General features: G+C 39.8%; 1 protein-coding gene across 4 annotated transcripts in view; it reads right to left on the bottom strand.

The window, feature by feature from the left end:
* Nucleotides 1-865: 865 nt before the first annotated feature.
* Nucleotides 866-18,266, bottom strand: part of LOC121293302 — a 97,986-nt gene continuing 80,585 nt past the window's right edge. The window contains exons 4-6 of one of the 4 annotated variants that reach the window (XR_005946481.1): nt 16,207-16,283; nt 7,528-7,589; nt 1,734-1,809 (exon numbers count right to left, since the gene is read on the bottom strand). Coding sequence is in view for 2 of the 4 variants with exons in the window: in XM_041216211.1 (XP_041072145.1) it covers nt 1,658-1,809 (152 nt within the window). In the remaining 2 variants the exon portion in view is untranslated. Of the gene's footprint in view, nt 1,810-6,207; nt 6,272-7,527; nt 7,590-16,206; nt 16,284-18,266 lie in introns of those variants that run through there. The other 3 variants (XM_041216212.1, XR_005946482.1, XM_041216211.1) reach the window with 3 other exon arrangements.

Here is an 18,266-nt window from a genome sequence, read left to right as displayed (position 1 = left end):
GGGTATGTTTTAATTGAATTAAAGCCAGCTAGTCTGGGTGCTTTGATGTGTCCTAGTTTTGAGATGTAAGAGGTCGAGGGCATTTGCGTTTTTTTTTTGAATAGAGCAACCAAGTGGGGTGAAATCTGGCACCTAGCTAGCACAGACCAAGCAATGTTTATTTACTAATAAAATTGGTGCTATGAAAGGGGTTTTATTGTTAGAGGTGGAGTTCAAAGATGCTGTTGATACATTAAGAATTTACATTCAATGAGATGTGCTGGATATAACCGGTAGCAGTTTTTGTGTGTGCAGAGCAGAGGCAATGCAATATCAAAGTAGCTGTAAGCCTTTAACTGTCTCCACAGGAGCCAAAGTGAGAGGAATCTCATTTTGAATTCACAAGGTGAAAATGTTTTGCCTGGTGTCTGGTAAATCTATGGGTGCTATTGCCTTAATGGAGATTGGTTTGGGAATTTGTTAAAAGTTATAATAGTAGTAATTTGTAGCCATGTGTATATATTTTTATATATACATATATATTTGTGTAAATTAATAAAATGCTTCATTTAGTTTAATATAAAACCTCTAGAATTGGTGGTTTGATTCCTGAATTTAGAGTTGCACCTCAAACATACCACTTAAAATAAAGGTTATGACAGTTGTTTAAAGTTTCCTTCCAAGATTTTTTAAATAATTCAGTTTTACCAAGTGATGGGTCATAACAATACAAATTGCAAATCATTGTGATAGCTTAGCCAAATTTCCCTTTGGAATTTGTTCAGCCAGGCAATTACCACCTGCCATATCATAATGCTTTTAGAAATGCCAGATATTAAATTTTTTTGCAGCGCCATAAAAATGAAACCGAAAAATTCTATAGATCTCAGGAGATACTGTTGTAATTTTATAGTAAGGTTCGAAGTAAATTTGAACTTTGTCAATATTCTTTAATAACATACAATTTTGACATCTAAACAAGTGAATAACTTCACAAACTAGCAAAACAATGGTTAGGAACTTCTTTCATTTGCAAACATTATGCAAAATGTTAAGGTCACATGGAAGTAGAAAACATAATGTCAAAAAATTACAAAGTTCAATATTAAAAAATGGCTTTATAAACAATATATTGAAGCCAATTTACCAGTATTTCAGAGCAAAATTACACATTCTGAAAATACAATGCACTTACTTAGCACAGCAAGAAATTCTCTCCCAGCCATGTGTTTCTTTATTCATAGTTACAAGTGGCACATTGTTCAACACTTGGTGTAAAAAAAATCAGTTTGATTTATATACTGAAATCAAATAATATATGTACAATTCAACTGAGGTACTAGTCAAGTCGAATGAGGGAACTGTCTCAGGTTTTGACGGAATCTGATCTCAAAGTAATAGCTTCAAAGGGAATTGCCTGAAATAACTAATTCGTTAGACAACCTATGAAATATCTGAACGCAATTAGCAGAGATTTATGACAAATGAACAATTGAACCTTTTCACTCTTGGCCTTGGTAGTATCATAAGAAAACGTTACTTAAATGCTTAAAAGTAGTGACAAAAAAAATCACCATCGTATTTCATACAAATTAATGGTTTATCTTTCTTAAGAAAAAAAGGCTCACTATTAAAGGTTGCCAATCAAGAAAGGAGCAAGAGAAACTTCATTACACAATTATTGGGATTTGGTTCTGGCTTTCTCCCTGGCTTTGCAGGGCTTTCCAGAAACAGGTAGTAGACTGACAAGAACAGCACGTTCTCCTGATGAGGAGCAAGTTTTATCCCGGATCATAACACGACAGTTATAGTTGGGTAGAAGCTTGGCATCTGTCACAAACAACAACAACAAAAAAAAAATTAGCACCCAAGAGTCTAGGTGAAGTACGTTAGCTTATTCAACATTAGTTTATTTTTCACTCCTTCATTTCCTGAAAATGCTGATTCAATTGGTTCCACAGATGCCAATTTGACTTTAATAGCATGCCCACTTGACCATTTTTATGTAAAGAACTTTCACTTACACAGCTTCTTTTACACCCTTGGAATATCCCAAAAATACTTCACACTAAAAACCTACTCAGTGATTGTTGGCAGGTTATTTGATATAATGGATTGAGATGAGCACGATTGATGCTAATTCTGTCGTTGTCCAGTATCGACAAATAGCTTTTATTAAAAAGGAGGATTTTTAGTTGCATTTTTCCTACCTATCTTAGAAAAATAGAGGCCAATTTTTATTCTGACTGCTGCTTCAACTAATTCAGCAGACAGAGGGACCAAACGCAGGACCATTTTGATCAGTATAATTCAGTATCACACCTTAAAGTATGCTTATTGCTTGTGCATTTAGTGCAGCCTTTTCATCCTTCAATGTTGTCCTGAAGATGATGATTCATGCTCGATCAGTCAGCCCTTACACTTCACCAAAATGGCTATTCTTCATGTGCAATTACAGTGAGAGTGATCAAGTGATTTTGACATGGGATGAAGAGTGGAGTGAAAAGAAACAAAGCTAAGACCTTTGTATAATAATCAGGAATGAGAACCAAGTAGTTTTCTTTCCTGCTTTCTTTGGCCTTAGTCTCACTGGGTAGTTATGTATCCCCATAATACCTGGCTTTCTATTTTTTTTTGCAAGTTTTGAAGATTTTTTTTGTTGTTGACACCCAAGAAAGAAAGCATTTTCGAAGTTCATAGATTAATTTGGTTAAATGGTCAGTATATATACCCAAAGTATATCCTAATAAATGCAAATGGAAGAGGAAACTTTGCAACATAAGTGATCAGGTATCAGTGCCAATGGCAGCAAATTCCTCTTGATAAGCTGCCAACAGTTCTCACTATCAACACTTGTCAGCTATCAGAGTGGGAGGAACTATTTCTTAACCATCTGTTCAGATTTGCCACTCTATACAGTTCATCTGCTGGTACTATTATTATTTTTCCCTTTATTCCTTCATGGGATGTGAGTGTCACTGGCAAGGTCAGCATTTGCTGCTCATCCCAAATTGCCCTTGAACTCTGTCTTCTGGAGTCAGCAAGCTGCTTGGTTCACACTGAAGACACTGCCTGCGGCGTTTGTCTGATCACAGAGCACAAGCTCGCAGAACAGCAAGTTATGTAAATGTTCGGCCACCCTAGGAGCTGCTGTTCAGTTCATTTAATGTTGTCGTCAGTCTTTTTAAAAACTTATCCTGGGATTATAGCCCACTCAATAAAGTAATTTTCAATATAAATGATGGGTTTGTAACAGTGGCAAGAGTATAGCGGGACTTTGGACCATTTATCATTAGTAGTGATGAAGCTTGTCTGAGGATAGGGACGAGGCAGATGTGGGAATTAGAGATAGTCTAATTAAGTTAAATTCGTATTTTTAGGTATTAGGAATGAGTTTTAGCTTTAAAGTTTAAGCTTAATTTGTATTTCTGTATTTGTTGTGTTAAGAAAGGTCAAATTGAGTTTTAGTTTCACTTTAAAAGGTGCTTACCTTTCTAATAAGATTTTTATGACTGTTGCAGCTAAGTTAAACAAGGGTAGAGAAACTGGGCTGTTGTCTAGCAACGGGGGTCCAAGAGAGGCAGGTCCCTCCCACAGACAGACACATACAAGAAACTAGAAACAACAGTTTGATTTGGAAGCTATTTGAGTTCAGTTGGTTTTGAAAGTTGCTGCCAGGAGAGACTGGAGCAAAGGGGACAGATTGCCAGTCCAAGATCTAGAGGAGTAGAACAGGAGAAAGTCACAAGGAGATCTTCTAATCAAAGGAAGGACAGGAGCCTGGGAAAAGATATTAATGAAGTTAAGAGTGAGGGGCAGATAAAGGCTCCAAGCTTCAAGTTTAAAACTTCAAGCTTAAAGAGATAAAAGTTTACAAGAGGCCAGAAGGTCCAAAGAGGCAACTGAAGGTCTGTAACTCTTTGATATGGACATGTGAAGCAGTGGTACTGTTGACGGCTGAGTCGGTGAGAGAAAGTGCGTGGAAGACAGCTTGAATACATATGGTGACCCAGGAGAGCGGAACATCGGAAGGCAAGTTCGAGACCCTGGAGGCGAACCCTCGCGGAAGGTGTCTGAAAGCAAGCATTGGTTTGGGAGAAGATTCCAAAGTGAGTACTTGGAGAGTAGAGATTGAAAACCCTTGTGTGAAAAACGGAGTTCGGTGAGACCGATTGGCACATGGCGTGATAAGTGTCTGTGGAGAGTTGAGGAGAGATCCATAGCATATGTGTGGGGTGGCATTTGTCACTTGGTTTCAGAGTGTGGTGTGTCAGACCATAGGGTGCCAAGTGGTTTACATGGACTGTGTACTTACTGTGAACATTAGAGTATAGGTTAGCTTTTGTAACTCATGTTATCCTTACAAATCTGTATATATCTGTAAAGGTATAGTTGTGGGTGAAGGAGTATTATAAAATCATTTATCTTTTCTTATTAAATAAATGTTTTATGCTTTTATTAAAAGTTCATGAGCTGACTCCAGTGACTCTGTTCAGTAGCCCCTCTCCATGTATCTAAAAAAACAAAAATAAAAAGTTAGGATCTGGGTTCCTCTCCGGGATCAGGCTTGTGCAGGCGTAATCTCAGCTAGAATCATAACACAGAATTACTAATTGTTTTTTTAACTTCTTATTGAAAAAGAAGGATGGAGAACATTCTAGTGGTGTGGAGTGTGCAAGGGAAAATACGCTGGAAATCCTTCGGAAGTCATGCTGCAGTTAAAGGTGAACAAGGTGTTGGTTTTTAAAAATTTACATTTTTTTTATTATTCATTCATGGAATGTGGGCATCACTGGCTAGGCCAGCATTTATTGCCCATCCCTAATTGCCCTTGTTTAAAAGGTATTTATTTTTTAAGAGTCAACCACATTGCTGTGGGTCTGGGAGCCAGACCAGGTAAGGATGGCAGATTTCCTTCCCTAAAGGGGACCCAGATGGGTTTTTACGACAATCAGCAATGGTTTCATCAAATTTTATTGACTTCAAATTCCACCATCTGTCATGGTGGGATTCAAACCCAGGTCCCCAGAGCATTACCCTGGATCTCTGGATTACCAGTCCAGTGACAATGCCAGTATGCCACCACCTCTCCCTTGGGTTATCCGTGGTGATTGCAAATACTTTCACCATTATCTTTCAAAGCTCACTTTAATCAGTTAAATCTTCCAATAGATTGGAAGGTAGCATTATTAAAAATGGAACAAGAGGTGGACCCTTTAGCTATCGACAGGCAAGCCTTATCTTGATTTACAGAAAAATGTCCCAGGGCTTTGAAGCAAGATATTCTGTGGGAATTGTGAGCATGTATGCAGAGAAGAGCCAGACAGCCTGGGTTCGTTGAGAAATTCAAGTCTTCAGGTAATAACAAACTAGGCAGGGCAGTGCAATCAGAGGAAGCAGCTGAGAAACTACAAAACAAGTTGGACAACTTATGTAAGCAGAGAAATAGCAGATGAAATTTAATCAGTGCATAAGGAAAACGGATGAAGCTCACTACATTTCATTCCTAGTTATTTCAACAATTATGACAAGAGTCATCTTAGGTAAATTCAATGCTCAAAACGTCCGATCAACGCAGTAGAGGAATCAGTAAAGCAATAAAATGTTAAAATGTCAAACCGATAGAACATGAGTTAGAGGGATTCATGATCAAATTGTATAGTGCTCCAGTGTCGGGCCACACCTAAACTAATACATCCATTCTGGTCACCGAGAAACAAGAGAGACTCTTGAGCATTAAGACCTTCCTTAGTCTTTAACACTATCATTACCAGTCCCTTTGTCTTGTGTCAAATCTCTCCTGAGCTCCCACTTATCCCTGTCCTTTTTTGCTCCACTCCCCTCTCTTCATTATAAAATCCATCACATATCCACCTCCCTTCAGCTCTGAACAAGAAACGCTAATTTGGTTTCTCTCTCCACAGATGCTGCCCGACCTGAGTTTTTCCAGCATTTTCTGTTTCTATTTTAGATTTCCCGCATCTGCAGTATTTTTTTTCATTGCAGCAATGAGGCTGATCCTGAATGTCAAAAGCTGCGGGTTATTCGGAGCTGTTTATTTATAAATAATTCAAAACAAGACTCACCACTGTATTCTCCCCAGGGGCTGTCAGAAGCAATAGATAGAAATTTGAGTCCGGTGTAGATATTTTCTTGGATTGAGAAAAGTCAATTACTCCCTCAAGTTATCTTGAGTACCATAACATTATAGAATTGACTCATCACCCATTGAATTTCAACATATCTCGCATTATCTCCAGGAAATTAGTCCAGGTCTCCTGTTTGAATTACCCTGTGAATTTCACAGGGTATAGTCATGCTACGTTCAACAGTAGCATTGTTAAACAAACATTCCACCAAGGTCCAGACAACAGCATAGTTTAAAATCTCAACACATCACAAAATGATACGCAGATTTCGTAGAATGATAGCAGAACTGTTTGGAAAAAAATACTTCTTAAACTTAATTTGAAATACAGGATGTTTTCAGGTCAGATAGAAATGGCCTGGTCCAGAATATCTCAAGCACCTCCCTACAGATCACTATCTCTAGCAGTTTAGGCTGGATTACTAGCCAGAGCAAGGGAGTCATGCCTTAGGCTAGAACACAGTAAACACTAGTAAGGCATATCATTTACTAAATACCCTGCTTATTTGATATATTTCTCTACACATAAATTTCACTTCATGTGACTTAGTTCAACAAAGGCAGGCACATAACAGAAGTTTACTTACAATAGCAATATAACCAAAATAAATCAGCTCACCAGTCTAATGTTTGCCAAGCAGTCAATGATTCATTATTACAGCAAATCAACCCTGACTGCTTTTTTCAATAGATTCTTATTGGCAGTTTTGAATCAGTTTATCCTAAACCGCAGCCAAGTGTTTTTCAAAACAATCAGATCTGTGATGATTGTGTCAAATGGCAAAGCAGGCTCTAGGGGTTGAACTGCCTACTCCTCCTCCTAGTTTGCATGTTCGTATAAATCACGAAGAAGCAAATTGCTGGCTCATTGGCTTAACCTTGCATCTTTCATTACAAGTTTACTTCCTCTAACCAAACACCACACTGTGATAAGTTAACTATCAGCTTCTAACCAGGACATTTGCAATGTCATTTGTGACTTTGTTAAATTCAAGAGGAAATTAAATGTTCCAAGTATGGACCCCTTAATTTCAGTTTAATATTATACACCTCAGGAATAGGCAAATGTTTCACTGATCCACAGTACCCAAGTTGGGAACATGACAGCAGTTTTAGTTCAAAATTCCTCAAGGATCAACTGATCATCTGTACTAATTTCATGTAACTTTTCCATACAAGTCAAAATGAATGGAAAGTTTAACTACCACATCTAATTAGCGTGTTCAGCACAAGTAGTTGGTATTGGTGGAATGAGTTCTTGACACGATGCATTAATTAGAAGTGGGTTTTAACATAATCCAACACCTTCTCCAATCTCAGCAAGCCTCCTAGATCAAAAAAAACGACCAAGTCAAACAAAAATAGTACAGATCAAGCTTTATTCTGAACTGAAGTTTTACTTTCTTGGATGTCTTGTGTCATGATCCCTCGGACTTTCTGTCAGACTCTCCATGCAATCAGCCTAGAGAAATAGATAAAATACCACAGGTGGAACTGAAACACACAATGTCCAACTATTATGTGAGAACCATAATTTGTCCCATTTTGTTACCCAACAAAGATCCTAGTCATCCATTTCCTTCTTTAATGCTTTAAAACAACACTTAAGGTTAGCATTTTTAGAATCTCAATATTCTACAAGAGCTATATTTCAACATTTGGATGCCATTACCAGATTCTTTTTCTTAAATTGATCTACCATTAACCGACAGCAGCAATGAAATTATGAGTTCACTCAATGGCCATACTATGATCCTTTGTTGTCTTTCGACATACTTGTGTTTATTTGCCATGGTCAAATGATGTCCAACATCTAGAACTAGATGAGCAGAGATTTCCTCCAACTAAATATTGGGAAGACTGGAAGTCATTGTCTGCTGTGCCAATCACAAACACCATTCCCTAACCACTGACTCTTCTCCCTGATAAATGCAAGGCAGATCCAAATCGTTTGTAAACTTGGTGTTGTATCTGAACTTGAGCTGAGCTTTTGATTATATATCCACTCAATCACCAAACCAGTGTACTCACTTGACACTTGAATCCATCCTGCCACAGATCATCTGTGGCTTCATAAACCTCTGCTGCCCATATCCTAATTCCCAAGTCCAGTTCACTATTACCCCAGTGCTCAGCTGACTGACACTGGCTCTTGGTACAGCAACACCTCAATTTTAAATTAGTCATCCCCCTTTTAAAAATCTCTCCATGGCCTCACCCCTGCATTCTCTAACCTCTTCCAGCCCTAGAACCTGCCAAGGTCTCTGCACTTCAAAGAAGAGTGCAGGAGCAGCACCAGGCATACCTGAAATGAGGTGTCCACCAGGAAAGCAACAACACAGGACTACTTGCGTGCCAAACAGTATAAGCAGCAAATGATAGAGATAAGTGATCCCACAACCAACGGATTGGATCTAAGCTCTGCAGTCCTGCCACATCCAGTCCGTGAAAGCTGGTGGACAATTAAACTCACTGGAGGAGGTGGCTTCACAAATACCCTCATCCTCAATGATGGGGGAAGCCTAGCACATCAGTGCAACAGATAAAGCTGAAGCATTTGCAACAATCTTCAGCCAGAAGTGCTGGGTGGATAATCCATCTTGGCCTCCTCCAGAAGTCCCCAGCATCACAGCTGCCAGTCTTCAGCCAATTTGATTCACTCCACATGACATCAAGAAATGGCTGAAGGCACTGGATACCTAAAAGGCTATGGGCCTTGACATTATTCCAGCAATAGTACTCAAGACTTGTGATCCAGAACTTGCCATGCCCTTAGGCAAGCTGTTTCAGTACAGCTACAACACTGGCATCTAACCGGCAATGTGGAAAATTGTCCAGGTATGCCCTGTGCATAAAACGTAGGACAAATTCAACCCGGCAAATTACTGCCCCATTAGTCTATTCTCTAACATCAATAAAGTGATGGAAAGTATCATCAACAGTGCTATCAAGCAGCACTTGCTTCGCAATAGCCTGCTCACTGATGCTCAGTTTGGGTCAGTCTGGGGCCACTCAGCTCCCGACCTCATTATAGCCTTGGTTCAAACATGGACAAAAGGGCTGAACTCCAGAGGTGAGAGTGACTGCCCTTGACATCAAGTCAGCACTTGACCGAGTGTGGTATCAAGGAGCCCTAATAAAACTGGAGTCAACAGGAATCGGCGGGGGGGGAAAATCTCCACTGGTTGGAATCACACCCCTAGCACAAAGGAAGATGGTTGTGGTTGTTGGAGGTCAATCACCTCAGTTCCAGGACATCACCACAGGAGTTCCTCAGGGTAGTCCTAGGCCCAATCATCTTCAGCTGCTTCATCAATGACCTTTCTTTCACATAAGGTCAGAAGTGGGGATGTTTACTGATGATTGCGCAACGCTCAGCAGAATTTGCGACGACTCAAGATACTGAAACAGTCCATGTCCAAATGCAGCAAAACCTGGACAATATCCAGGCTCAGACTGCCAAGTGGCAAGTAACATTTGCACCACACAAGTGCCAGGTAATGACCATCTCCAACAAGAGAGAATCTAACCATCACCCCATGACATTCAATGGCATTACCATCGCTGAATCTCCCACTGTCAACATTCTAGGTGTTACCATTGGCCAGAAACTGAACTGGACTAGCCATATAAGAGCAGGTCAAAGGCTGGGAATCCTGTGGCAAGTAACTTACCTCCTGACTCCCTAAAGCATGGCCATCATGTGCAAGGCACAAATCAGGAGTGTGATCCATCCAAGGCAAAGCAGCCCACTTAATTGGCACCCCTTCCACAAACATTCACTCCCTCCACCACCGAGGCATAGTTGCAGGAACTCACCAAGCATCCTTCGACAGCACCTTCCAAACCCACGACAACTACCATCTAGAAGGGCAAGAGTAACAGATACATAGGAACACCACCATCTGGAAGTTCCCCTCCAAGCCACTTACCATCTTAACTTGGAGCTCTATCACTGTTCCTTCATTGTCACTGGGTCAAAATCCTGGAACTCCCTCCCTAACAGCACTGTGAGTGTACCTTTACCACCTGGACTGTAACGGTTCAAGAAGGCAGCTCACCACCACCTCTCAAGGGCGATTATGGATAGGCAATCAATGCTGGCCCAGCCAGCAACACCCACATCCTATAAAATGAGTGAAAAACTCCACCGATTCTGGCATCTTGCACATTTGATTCTATTTGCGCCATAAGTGGCCATGGTTACTTCAGCTACCAGAGCCTCAAGCTACCCCACCTAAACCTTCCCATCTTTCTACCTCTGTCACCTTAAGAAGTCTCTTAAGCCCTACCCATTTTGCTGTCCTAATATCATTTGATGGCCTGGTGTCAAATTTTGCTTGCTACCTCTCCAGTAAAGCACCTTGGGTCATTTTACTACATCAAAAGGCATTATCAATATAAGTTGTTGTTGGTATAAAGCCCCATTATTCCAGAAAATAATTTCATAGTTTTCTTCTCAACTATTCCCACTTAGTTTGAAGTACCAGTTATATACATTTCATATGCTCTCCATCCAAGATCATGTCCTTTATCCATTGGAATATGGCAATTTCATTTTCCAACTATGTTGGATGATAATGAATCCCATTGCAAGCATTCTAATTATCATGGTCGCAACTAAGGCCATTCCCAATTCTAGCATATGAACCTGAAATAATCCTCAGCAGACTCTTTCCAATCTATGTTCAGTTTGTCTCACTTTATGTGCTATCATGTTTATTGACAAAGAAAAATGGGATCACCCCCCACAAGGTTCCAGCTAACAATTTCATTTGACACGACGCATCCATTTCGTAGCTCTAATCTCACACACAATTAGTAACAGCAGTGTTTTTGCCACTATAATCCAAGGAACCACTTTATGCAGTGAACACTGACGCTGCAGGTTATATTTTCACTTACCACATCAGTGTAGGTCAACATGATAAATTATTTTTTTGAGCAAAACATAAATTAAACTTAGACAAGGCCTCCAAAGTCATGTTAGCTTTGTTGCCTTATTTCTCCTCCACTCATTTTTTCCCATTTAAAAAGGAACCTGACCCTTCCTCGATCAGCTGGTAGTTGAATTAGCAGTCTCAGGATTCAGTCACTCCTGTGTACAGCTTACCTGGATTTATTGTTTTTTAATTCAATCAAAAGGTGTATTTATCACACCGCTCAGTTAACTGTAGCCCACATTATACAAACTTGATTAACTGGACTGAGTACCAACAGTGTTTCTGATTAAATAGTTTGCATTGGAGTTTTATAAAAAGGAGCCAGATTTTAATTTTATAGCCCCCTGCGATTATGACCGAGATTCTGATTTATTCTGTTTATAGTCATAATAAGTTAACTGATCAGACGGGTTGGGGAAATCCATCACTATAACCATAGTTTATCCCATATTCTTAACTGGTAGCGCCTCTACCTGAAGGCACCACCTTCATATTGTGTTCTTTTTGATTTCCTATTATTGTGAGGCCTTGCGGCATTTTCAGCTGATTGGACTTTGCCGGCTAGGCCAGCACTTATCGCCCATCCCTTATTGCCCTTGAGGTGGTGGTGGAGAGCCTGAATCACTGCAGGCCACGTAGTGTAGTACACATATAGTGCTGTTAGGAAGCGACAGTGAAGGAACAGTAATACCAAGTCAGAATTGTGTGGCTTGGAGGGGAACTTGCAGGGGATGGTGGTCCCATGTATCTGCTGCCCTTCTAGGTCATAGAGGTCACGGGCTTGGAAGGTGATGGCAAAGGAACCATGAGTTTCTGCAGTGCACCTTGTAGATGGTACACACTGCTGCTACTGTGCGTTGGTGGTGGAGTGAGTGAATGTTTGTGGAAGGGGTGCCAAACAAGCAGGCTACTTTGTCCAGGATGGTGTCAAGCTGCTTGAGTGTTGCTGGAGCTGCACTCATCCAGGCAAGTGTAATACTCTATACCCCAACTTTATAAGGCCTAGCATGCCGTGTGCTTTAACAGCCTTAGCAGCTTGCCAGGCAAGATGTGTTCTTTTGCTCCTGCACCACCTTTAGAGTTTCACTTTCCTTCCAGATCAGTTCCTTTACTAGATTTTTCCCCCCAAATCCACATGTCCAAGTTCAAATACACTTTTTCTTCATACAATATTAAAGTTTTGATCCCTGTTGTAATGAATCAGTACTCTTCCTTTTCATGGGTGGAATGATCTTTCAAGGTTTCACCTCCGTCTTTGAATTCCAGCCCAATGTCCCAAGGTGCTTCCAGTTGATCCGATTCCCTTTGGTCCTCCATTTGTTTCTGCTCTGAAACTGTTGGTAGACTTCACTGCATTTGCACATTTGAGTAATTAATGAATCTTAAATTCTCAAAATGTACTATACATAAACTTAGTGATGAAAAGTGTATATGTATGTATGTATGCATTATTGGAATGATTTGTGGATTTTAAGCTATGTAATTAAGAAAGCTTTAAAGTTGACATCTCTAAGTACCAAATATTGTTTGAAGAATGAACAATTGGGTCCTTTGGGAGTGAACTGAAGTTATGGCTAGGACACATTTGGGTTCAGCAAGTCCACTTAGCAGAAAGAAGCAAAAGCTACGATGCTCATCAGCCAGGAAGGGGCCTGAAGACTAGATCATCCATGTATCTCCGGTTAACAGTTATAAATTAATTGTTATGGAGAAGCTAGGAGTACTCTTTCCATTGATCAAAAGTTACAAATATTTAGTTAGAAGTCATTATTTGCATTGACACAGGTGCATGTACTTGGGGTAAATTTTGCAAAGCTACCTGTGAAAAAGGTATTAAAATAATGACGCATCACTGAGGTCTTTGCACTTACCAGGGGTTAGCATTTGTCACTTGGAGTGCATTTGTCAGGAGGGATTTAGGAGTAGGGTACTTGCTAGCAAGTTTGCACATGTCAACTGGCAATGTCCTATGCAAGTATTAGTCACAGGTTGAGGGGTTGCTGTAGGAACCCAGTATTATGCTTCGGTCGTGATTAAAGTAACTGTCACAGGACTGCAGAAGGCCATAAGAATCCAGAATGGACAGGATTGCTAGGGCTAAAATAATAACCTTCGGAAAGGCAGAGCGAGAGCACGAAAACACTCAGCAGAAACTGCTGTGAAGTGTGTAGCTTCAGCTGTTAAGGTGGACTGAAAGCTTCCGCAGTTAAGGTAGACTGGAAAGTTGAGGGGGTAGAGGAGAGAGAACGAGAAGGTTACCCATTGCCATAATTTCCCTCATAACTTCTCCAGTGTATCCAGATCCATTGTCAAGAGTGGAGTATGTTTACAATCCTTATCTCAGAATCATCTTTTACCAAACAATCCACTACGGATTTGAAGATCTCCGTATGCTACTGCTCACTGCCAGATCTGAACTCAGTGACGAGTGTCTTGATGAGCCAGTGGTTTCCATCATCGTCCTTGCTGATTACACATTTTGTGTGGATCACAGTAACATCAGCTGACTAATTTTCAGTCTTTTCCTACGATTCTCATATTCTATAGCTTTGGCCCTAACTGCGCATCGGATAATTTCAGTACGAATCTAGGTACAAAACTTAAGAGTCTTGTTACCACCAAGTCAGTTCCCTGTGGATTAGTGTAGTCCATTCCAGGTCAATTTCAAGTGCTTTTATCTTTGCAAATTGGGCTAACCTTTATCCAATTGAAATACTAATCCTCTGTCTTTCACTATGAGAACATAATAGCAGGAGTAAGCCATATGGCCCATCGAGCCTGTTCTGCCATTCAATAAGGGCAAGGCTGATCTGATCTGATCTTGGCCTCAACTCCATTTTCTTGCCTGCTCTCTAACTCTCGACGACTCTGTAGTTCAAATATTTTTCTATCTCAGCTTTGAACATATTCAATGCCTCACAGGTCTATGGGATTGAGGATTCCAAAGATTCATGACCCAATAAAGAAAGAAATTCCTGCTTGTCTCCATCTTAAATGGAGATCATATTCTAAAACTGTGCCCACTGGTTCTACGTTCAAGGTGAAAAAAATATTCTCAGCATCTAACCTATCAAGCCATTAAGAATTGTGTTTCAATAAAACTGCCTTTCGTTCTTCAAAACTCCAATGAGTGCAGGCCCAACCTGCTCAACTTTTCCTCATAAGACAACTCCTTCATGTCAGAATCAAGCTAGTGAACCTTCTCTGAGCAGCCTCCAATCTAAACATCCTTCCTCTCCTTAAATGAAGCCAAAACTGTATGCAGTACCTTACCGCCACTGCACCCCACCCCAACCTACCCTGTGAACCAAGCCTGTTCTCCTCAGGTGAGATATCTCTGTAAAATAGAAGTTGTTCAGGGTAAACCCTATGGTACAATAACCTTGTTATTGCAGTACCCAATCCAAGAATTGAGGTAAGTAGGAAACCCAAGACAGTACCTCTTGAGCAAGTTAAATGAGTAGCATGAGGAGGATTGGCTATACAGTTAACAGTGGCAACACCAACAACCATTCTTTTATATGTTCAATACTCTTCAGATTCCTCTGCTTGACTGAAGTAATGGGTCTGAGAACTCAAGCATAAAATTACAAATCACCATGAACCTTTCATAACACTGTATACCTTTTCTTTCAATTTGATACCACCCTTAACTTTCCTAGCTAGCCACAGATGGTTGATCCTTCTCAATCTTTTTTCCTCAATGGGATAAATGTCTTTGGTCAGTGTTATGAACTATCTCCTTACACTACCACTGCTTCACTGTAGTCTTACCTTTTAATTTATTTTTCCAGTCCACTTTAGTCAACTCTGCCTTCACACTTGTGAAATTGTCTTTAAGACACTAGTTTCAGACTCAAGCTTCTCAACCTCAAACGGAATGTGAAATTTTAATCAAGTGAAATATTATGATCAGTTTGAGGCATATTTGTGAGATTAATTAGTCCTTTTTTAATTTATTCTTTCATGGGACAGGGGCATCACTGGCAAGGCCAACATTTGTTGCCTATCCCCTAATTGTCCATGAACTGAGTGGCTTGCTAAGCTGTTTCAGAGTATTCAACCATATTGCTTTGGATCTGGAGTCACATAGGCAAGACCAGGTAAAGATGGCAGATTTTCTTCCCTAAAAGGACATCAGTGAGCCAAATAGGTTTTTACAACAATCATAGTTTCATGGTCACCATTAACAAGGCCAACTTTCAATTAAATTTAAAATTCCACCAGCTGCTGTGGTGGGATTTGAACTCATGCCTGGTCATCTGGATTACTAGCATCTGGATTACTAACCTACTGACATTACCACTATTCCACCACCTCCCCCAAAGTTTCATTAGTTCTGTCTCATCACACATGATTAGATCTAAAATAGCCTGCGCCCTGGTTTGATCCACAACCAGTTCTAAGAAACTGTTCCGAATACACTCGAACTCATCCTCAAAGGTACTTTTGTCAAGTAGATTTGTCCAATCTAAGATGATTAAAATATTCCACAATTATCGAAGTGCCTTTCTTACAAGCTCCCGTTATTTCTCAATTTATACTCCATTGTATAGTGCAGCTACCGTTAAGGAGCTTATAGGCAAGTCCCACCAGTATATTCTCTTTTCAAGATGACATTCAGATAAATCTATGCCATGAGTTTTTCATTTGACAGAATCCATTACTGAAGATTACTTTATGAAGCTGTTAATGGGTACCCAGAAGCTGAACACTTTGCAGCTACCTCAAATTTTGGGATATTTCATTTTGATTCCTCCTGGTTGGAGAGAACTCGAAAATTTGGTAACTCAACATGGTGGGCCAGACAATCTATTTGCTTCTCAATGCCTTGCAATTTGATATATTTGTCTTGGTGACAGCTTGGTGAGCCATCATACCCTAGTCCTTATTAAATATCCTGTCTCGAATAAATCTTGGAGCTCAGCTCTAAGAACTTAGTGATTAGCAGCTTCTCTTTAAAATCAAAGTGTTCTGTTGGATAAAAGTGCTGCAGTTGGATAAGCTGAAACCTAATAGTGTCAGCAATTTTGTCTTCATATTTTAGAGGACTGTAAACAGCTAATCGTCTTACTCTGACCTTTGCTATTAAATGTACAAGTTTAGTTTCAAATAATGCTGCTTTCACCATCATACCTTGGATTTTCTCTATTTTTTCTTAATCTGCATTTTCCCAGAAAAGGGGGTCCTAGTGGTTGTCTTCTGTTGACCGTCTGTCAGAATTGAAAATCAATGAATACAATTCAAAGTTCAAAACATCAGAGATCCCCTGTAACTCTTCAGGAGTATTTGTGGAGGTAATACTCAGCAATTTCTGCTTCAATTGTAAAATTTATGCCTTGTCAGAGAGCATCAAAGGAAATCCACTATGGATTTCCCAACATATGATTTATTAACAAAGCCATCATCTATTAGAGCCTGTGGAAGCACTTCCAGCTTTCACAAATGGTCCTCAGGGTCATAATCAATAATCAGAGGCTATCCACATAACAGGTTAACCCCCTAATACCCATGTATTAACTTCCTCACTAATAATTTTGCTGGGGATTAAAATACATTTGGGATATAAATATTCTTTGATACTGTCAACCCTCAAATGTGAAGACTGTAGCAAATCTTCAATTTCAGATGCATGCTCCAAAAACCCATTTGCTAGATCAACGGTGGTCATGTATTTGCATCTAGGCAAACTTGCAATCATTTCTTTGTCACAAAACTATTATTTTTCATAATAGTATTGTGGGATATTGTAAGATAGGCTTGTGGTTCACTGGGTGGCTGATTTAATTGAATCAGTGTCAGAGACTACAAGGTTGAAATTATAAGACCCAGGTTTAAAAAGGGTATTTGAAATGCTAGTGAGTGAGCTAGAGTAGGTACAGTGTGAATGGAGTTTGCACTTTTAGCTAAGTAAAGGGATTATCTGATTTTCAAAGGGATGGTGTAATGTTTACAACTAGGCAAGGTTTTTATGATTATTTTTCCCAAAAGGAAAAAGGCCAAAATGATGACATGAAAGATTTTTATATTATGGGAAAAATAACTTTCCAAAGACATGTAGAATGGGAAACAGCCTGGACAAACTTATATTGAGTTTGAGAGAGTAAAACAACGTAATTCTGACTGGTGGACATGGGCATTAAAGGTAGAAACAACATATACAGCTCAGAGAAGTAATTCTTTTGCAAGAATTTAAAGATTCAATTCCTTCAGTAGTGAGAACTCATGGGGAGGAACAGGGGGTTAAAATGGCCAAGCAAGCAGCAGAGATAGATGATTATGAGTTAGTTCATAAATCTAAACCTTTATTTGTCACCCTTAAAATCGAAAAAGGATAGGAAGTGGGTAGGTGACAGCAAGGAAGTTAGTCAAGGAAGAGAAGGAGCAGCTGGAAATTTTCAGGAAGTTTCTCTTCAAACCAAAAAGGAAGGTACTGAGGGTAGAAGTGACACTCAAAAACGGAAGTGTTTTCAATGCAATAAGGTAGGGCACACAAAGTCAAAGTGTTGGAGGCTACTGGGAAAACCCACTGCAGTGACTGGTGCAGAGAAAGTTCTGGAAGTAAGAATACCATGACTTCGGAGATCTAGAATCAGGAAAAGCCAGTGGTTTGTGTACAGGTGAGGCAGGAAGAATGTGTAATAGGTAAAGAAGTGGGAATGTGTTCACAATTTACCTAGGGGAGTGAAGGGCAGGTTGCAGAAATGTTTTAAGACTTTGAATGTAAAGGGAAAGTTTTTCCAATGTGTACAGGGTGGAGCAGGCAAAGATATTAAAATTTTAAGACACAGGGGCTAGTCAATCCTTAATGTTATGGGATAATGATATTTGTTGTCCAGAGGGATTATTGCAGGAAAAAGTGGTAATAAGTGCAATTCACAGAGATGCTAACCCTATTCCATTGTGGAAGGTATATTTAAAAAGTTGAAAGCAGGAAAGTTGATTGGAGTAGTGGAAAAAATGCCTATTGCAGGGGCTCAATTTAGGTAATGATATAGCTGGGTCACATGTTGGTGATGCCGAGTGTAGTTGAGCAGCTTGTAGGGGTACATTCAATAAAGGTGCTGCCTCAAGAACATCCCATTTCCACATTGTGCAGTAACTAGATCACAAACTCGGAGGTTGAAACAGGAAGATAAGGATATTCAATTAGCTGGGTCTATTTTTGAAAAGATTGTACAGGTTGTACAGGCAGA

Source organism: Carcharodon carcharias, chromosome 21 (assembly GCF_017639515.1).
Source record: "Carcharodon carcharias isolate sCarCar2 chromosome 21, sCarCar2.pri, whole genome shotgun sequence".
Classification (NCBI taxonomy): domain Eukaryota; kingdom Metazoa; phylum Chordata; class Chondrichthyes; order Lamniformes; family Lamnidae; genus Carcharodon; species Carcharodon carcharias.
This window is presented reverse-complemented; position numbering and strand designations above follow the sequence as displayed.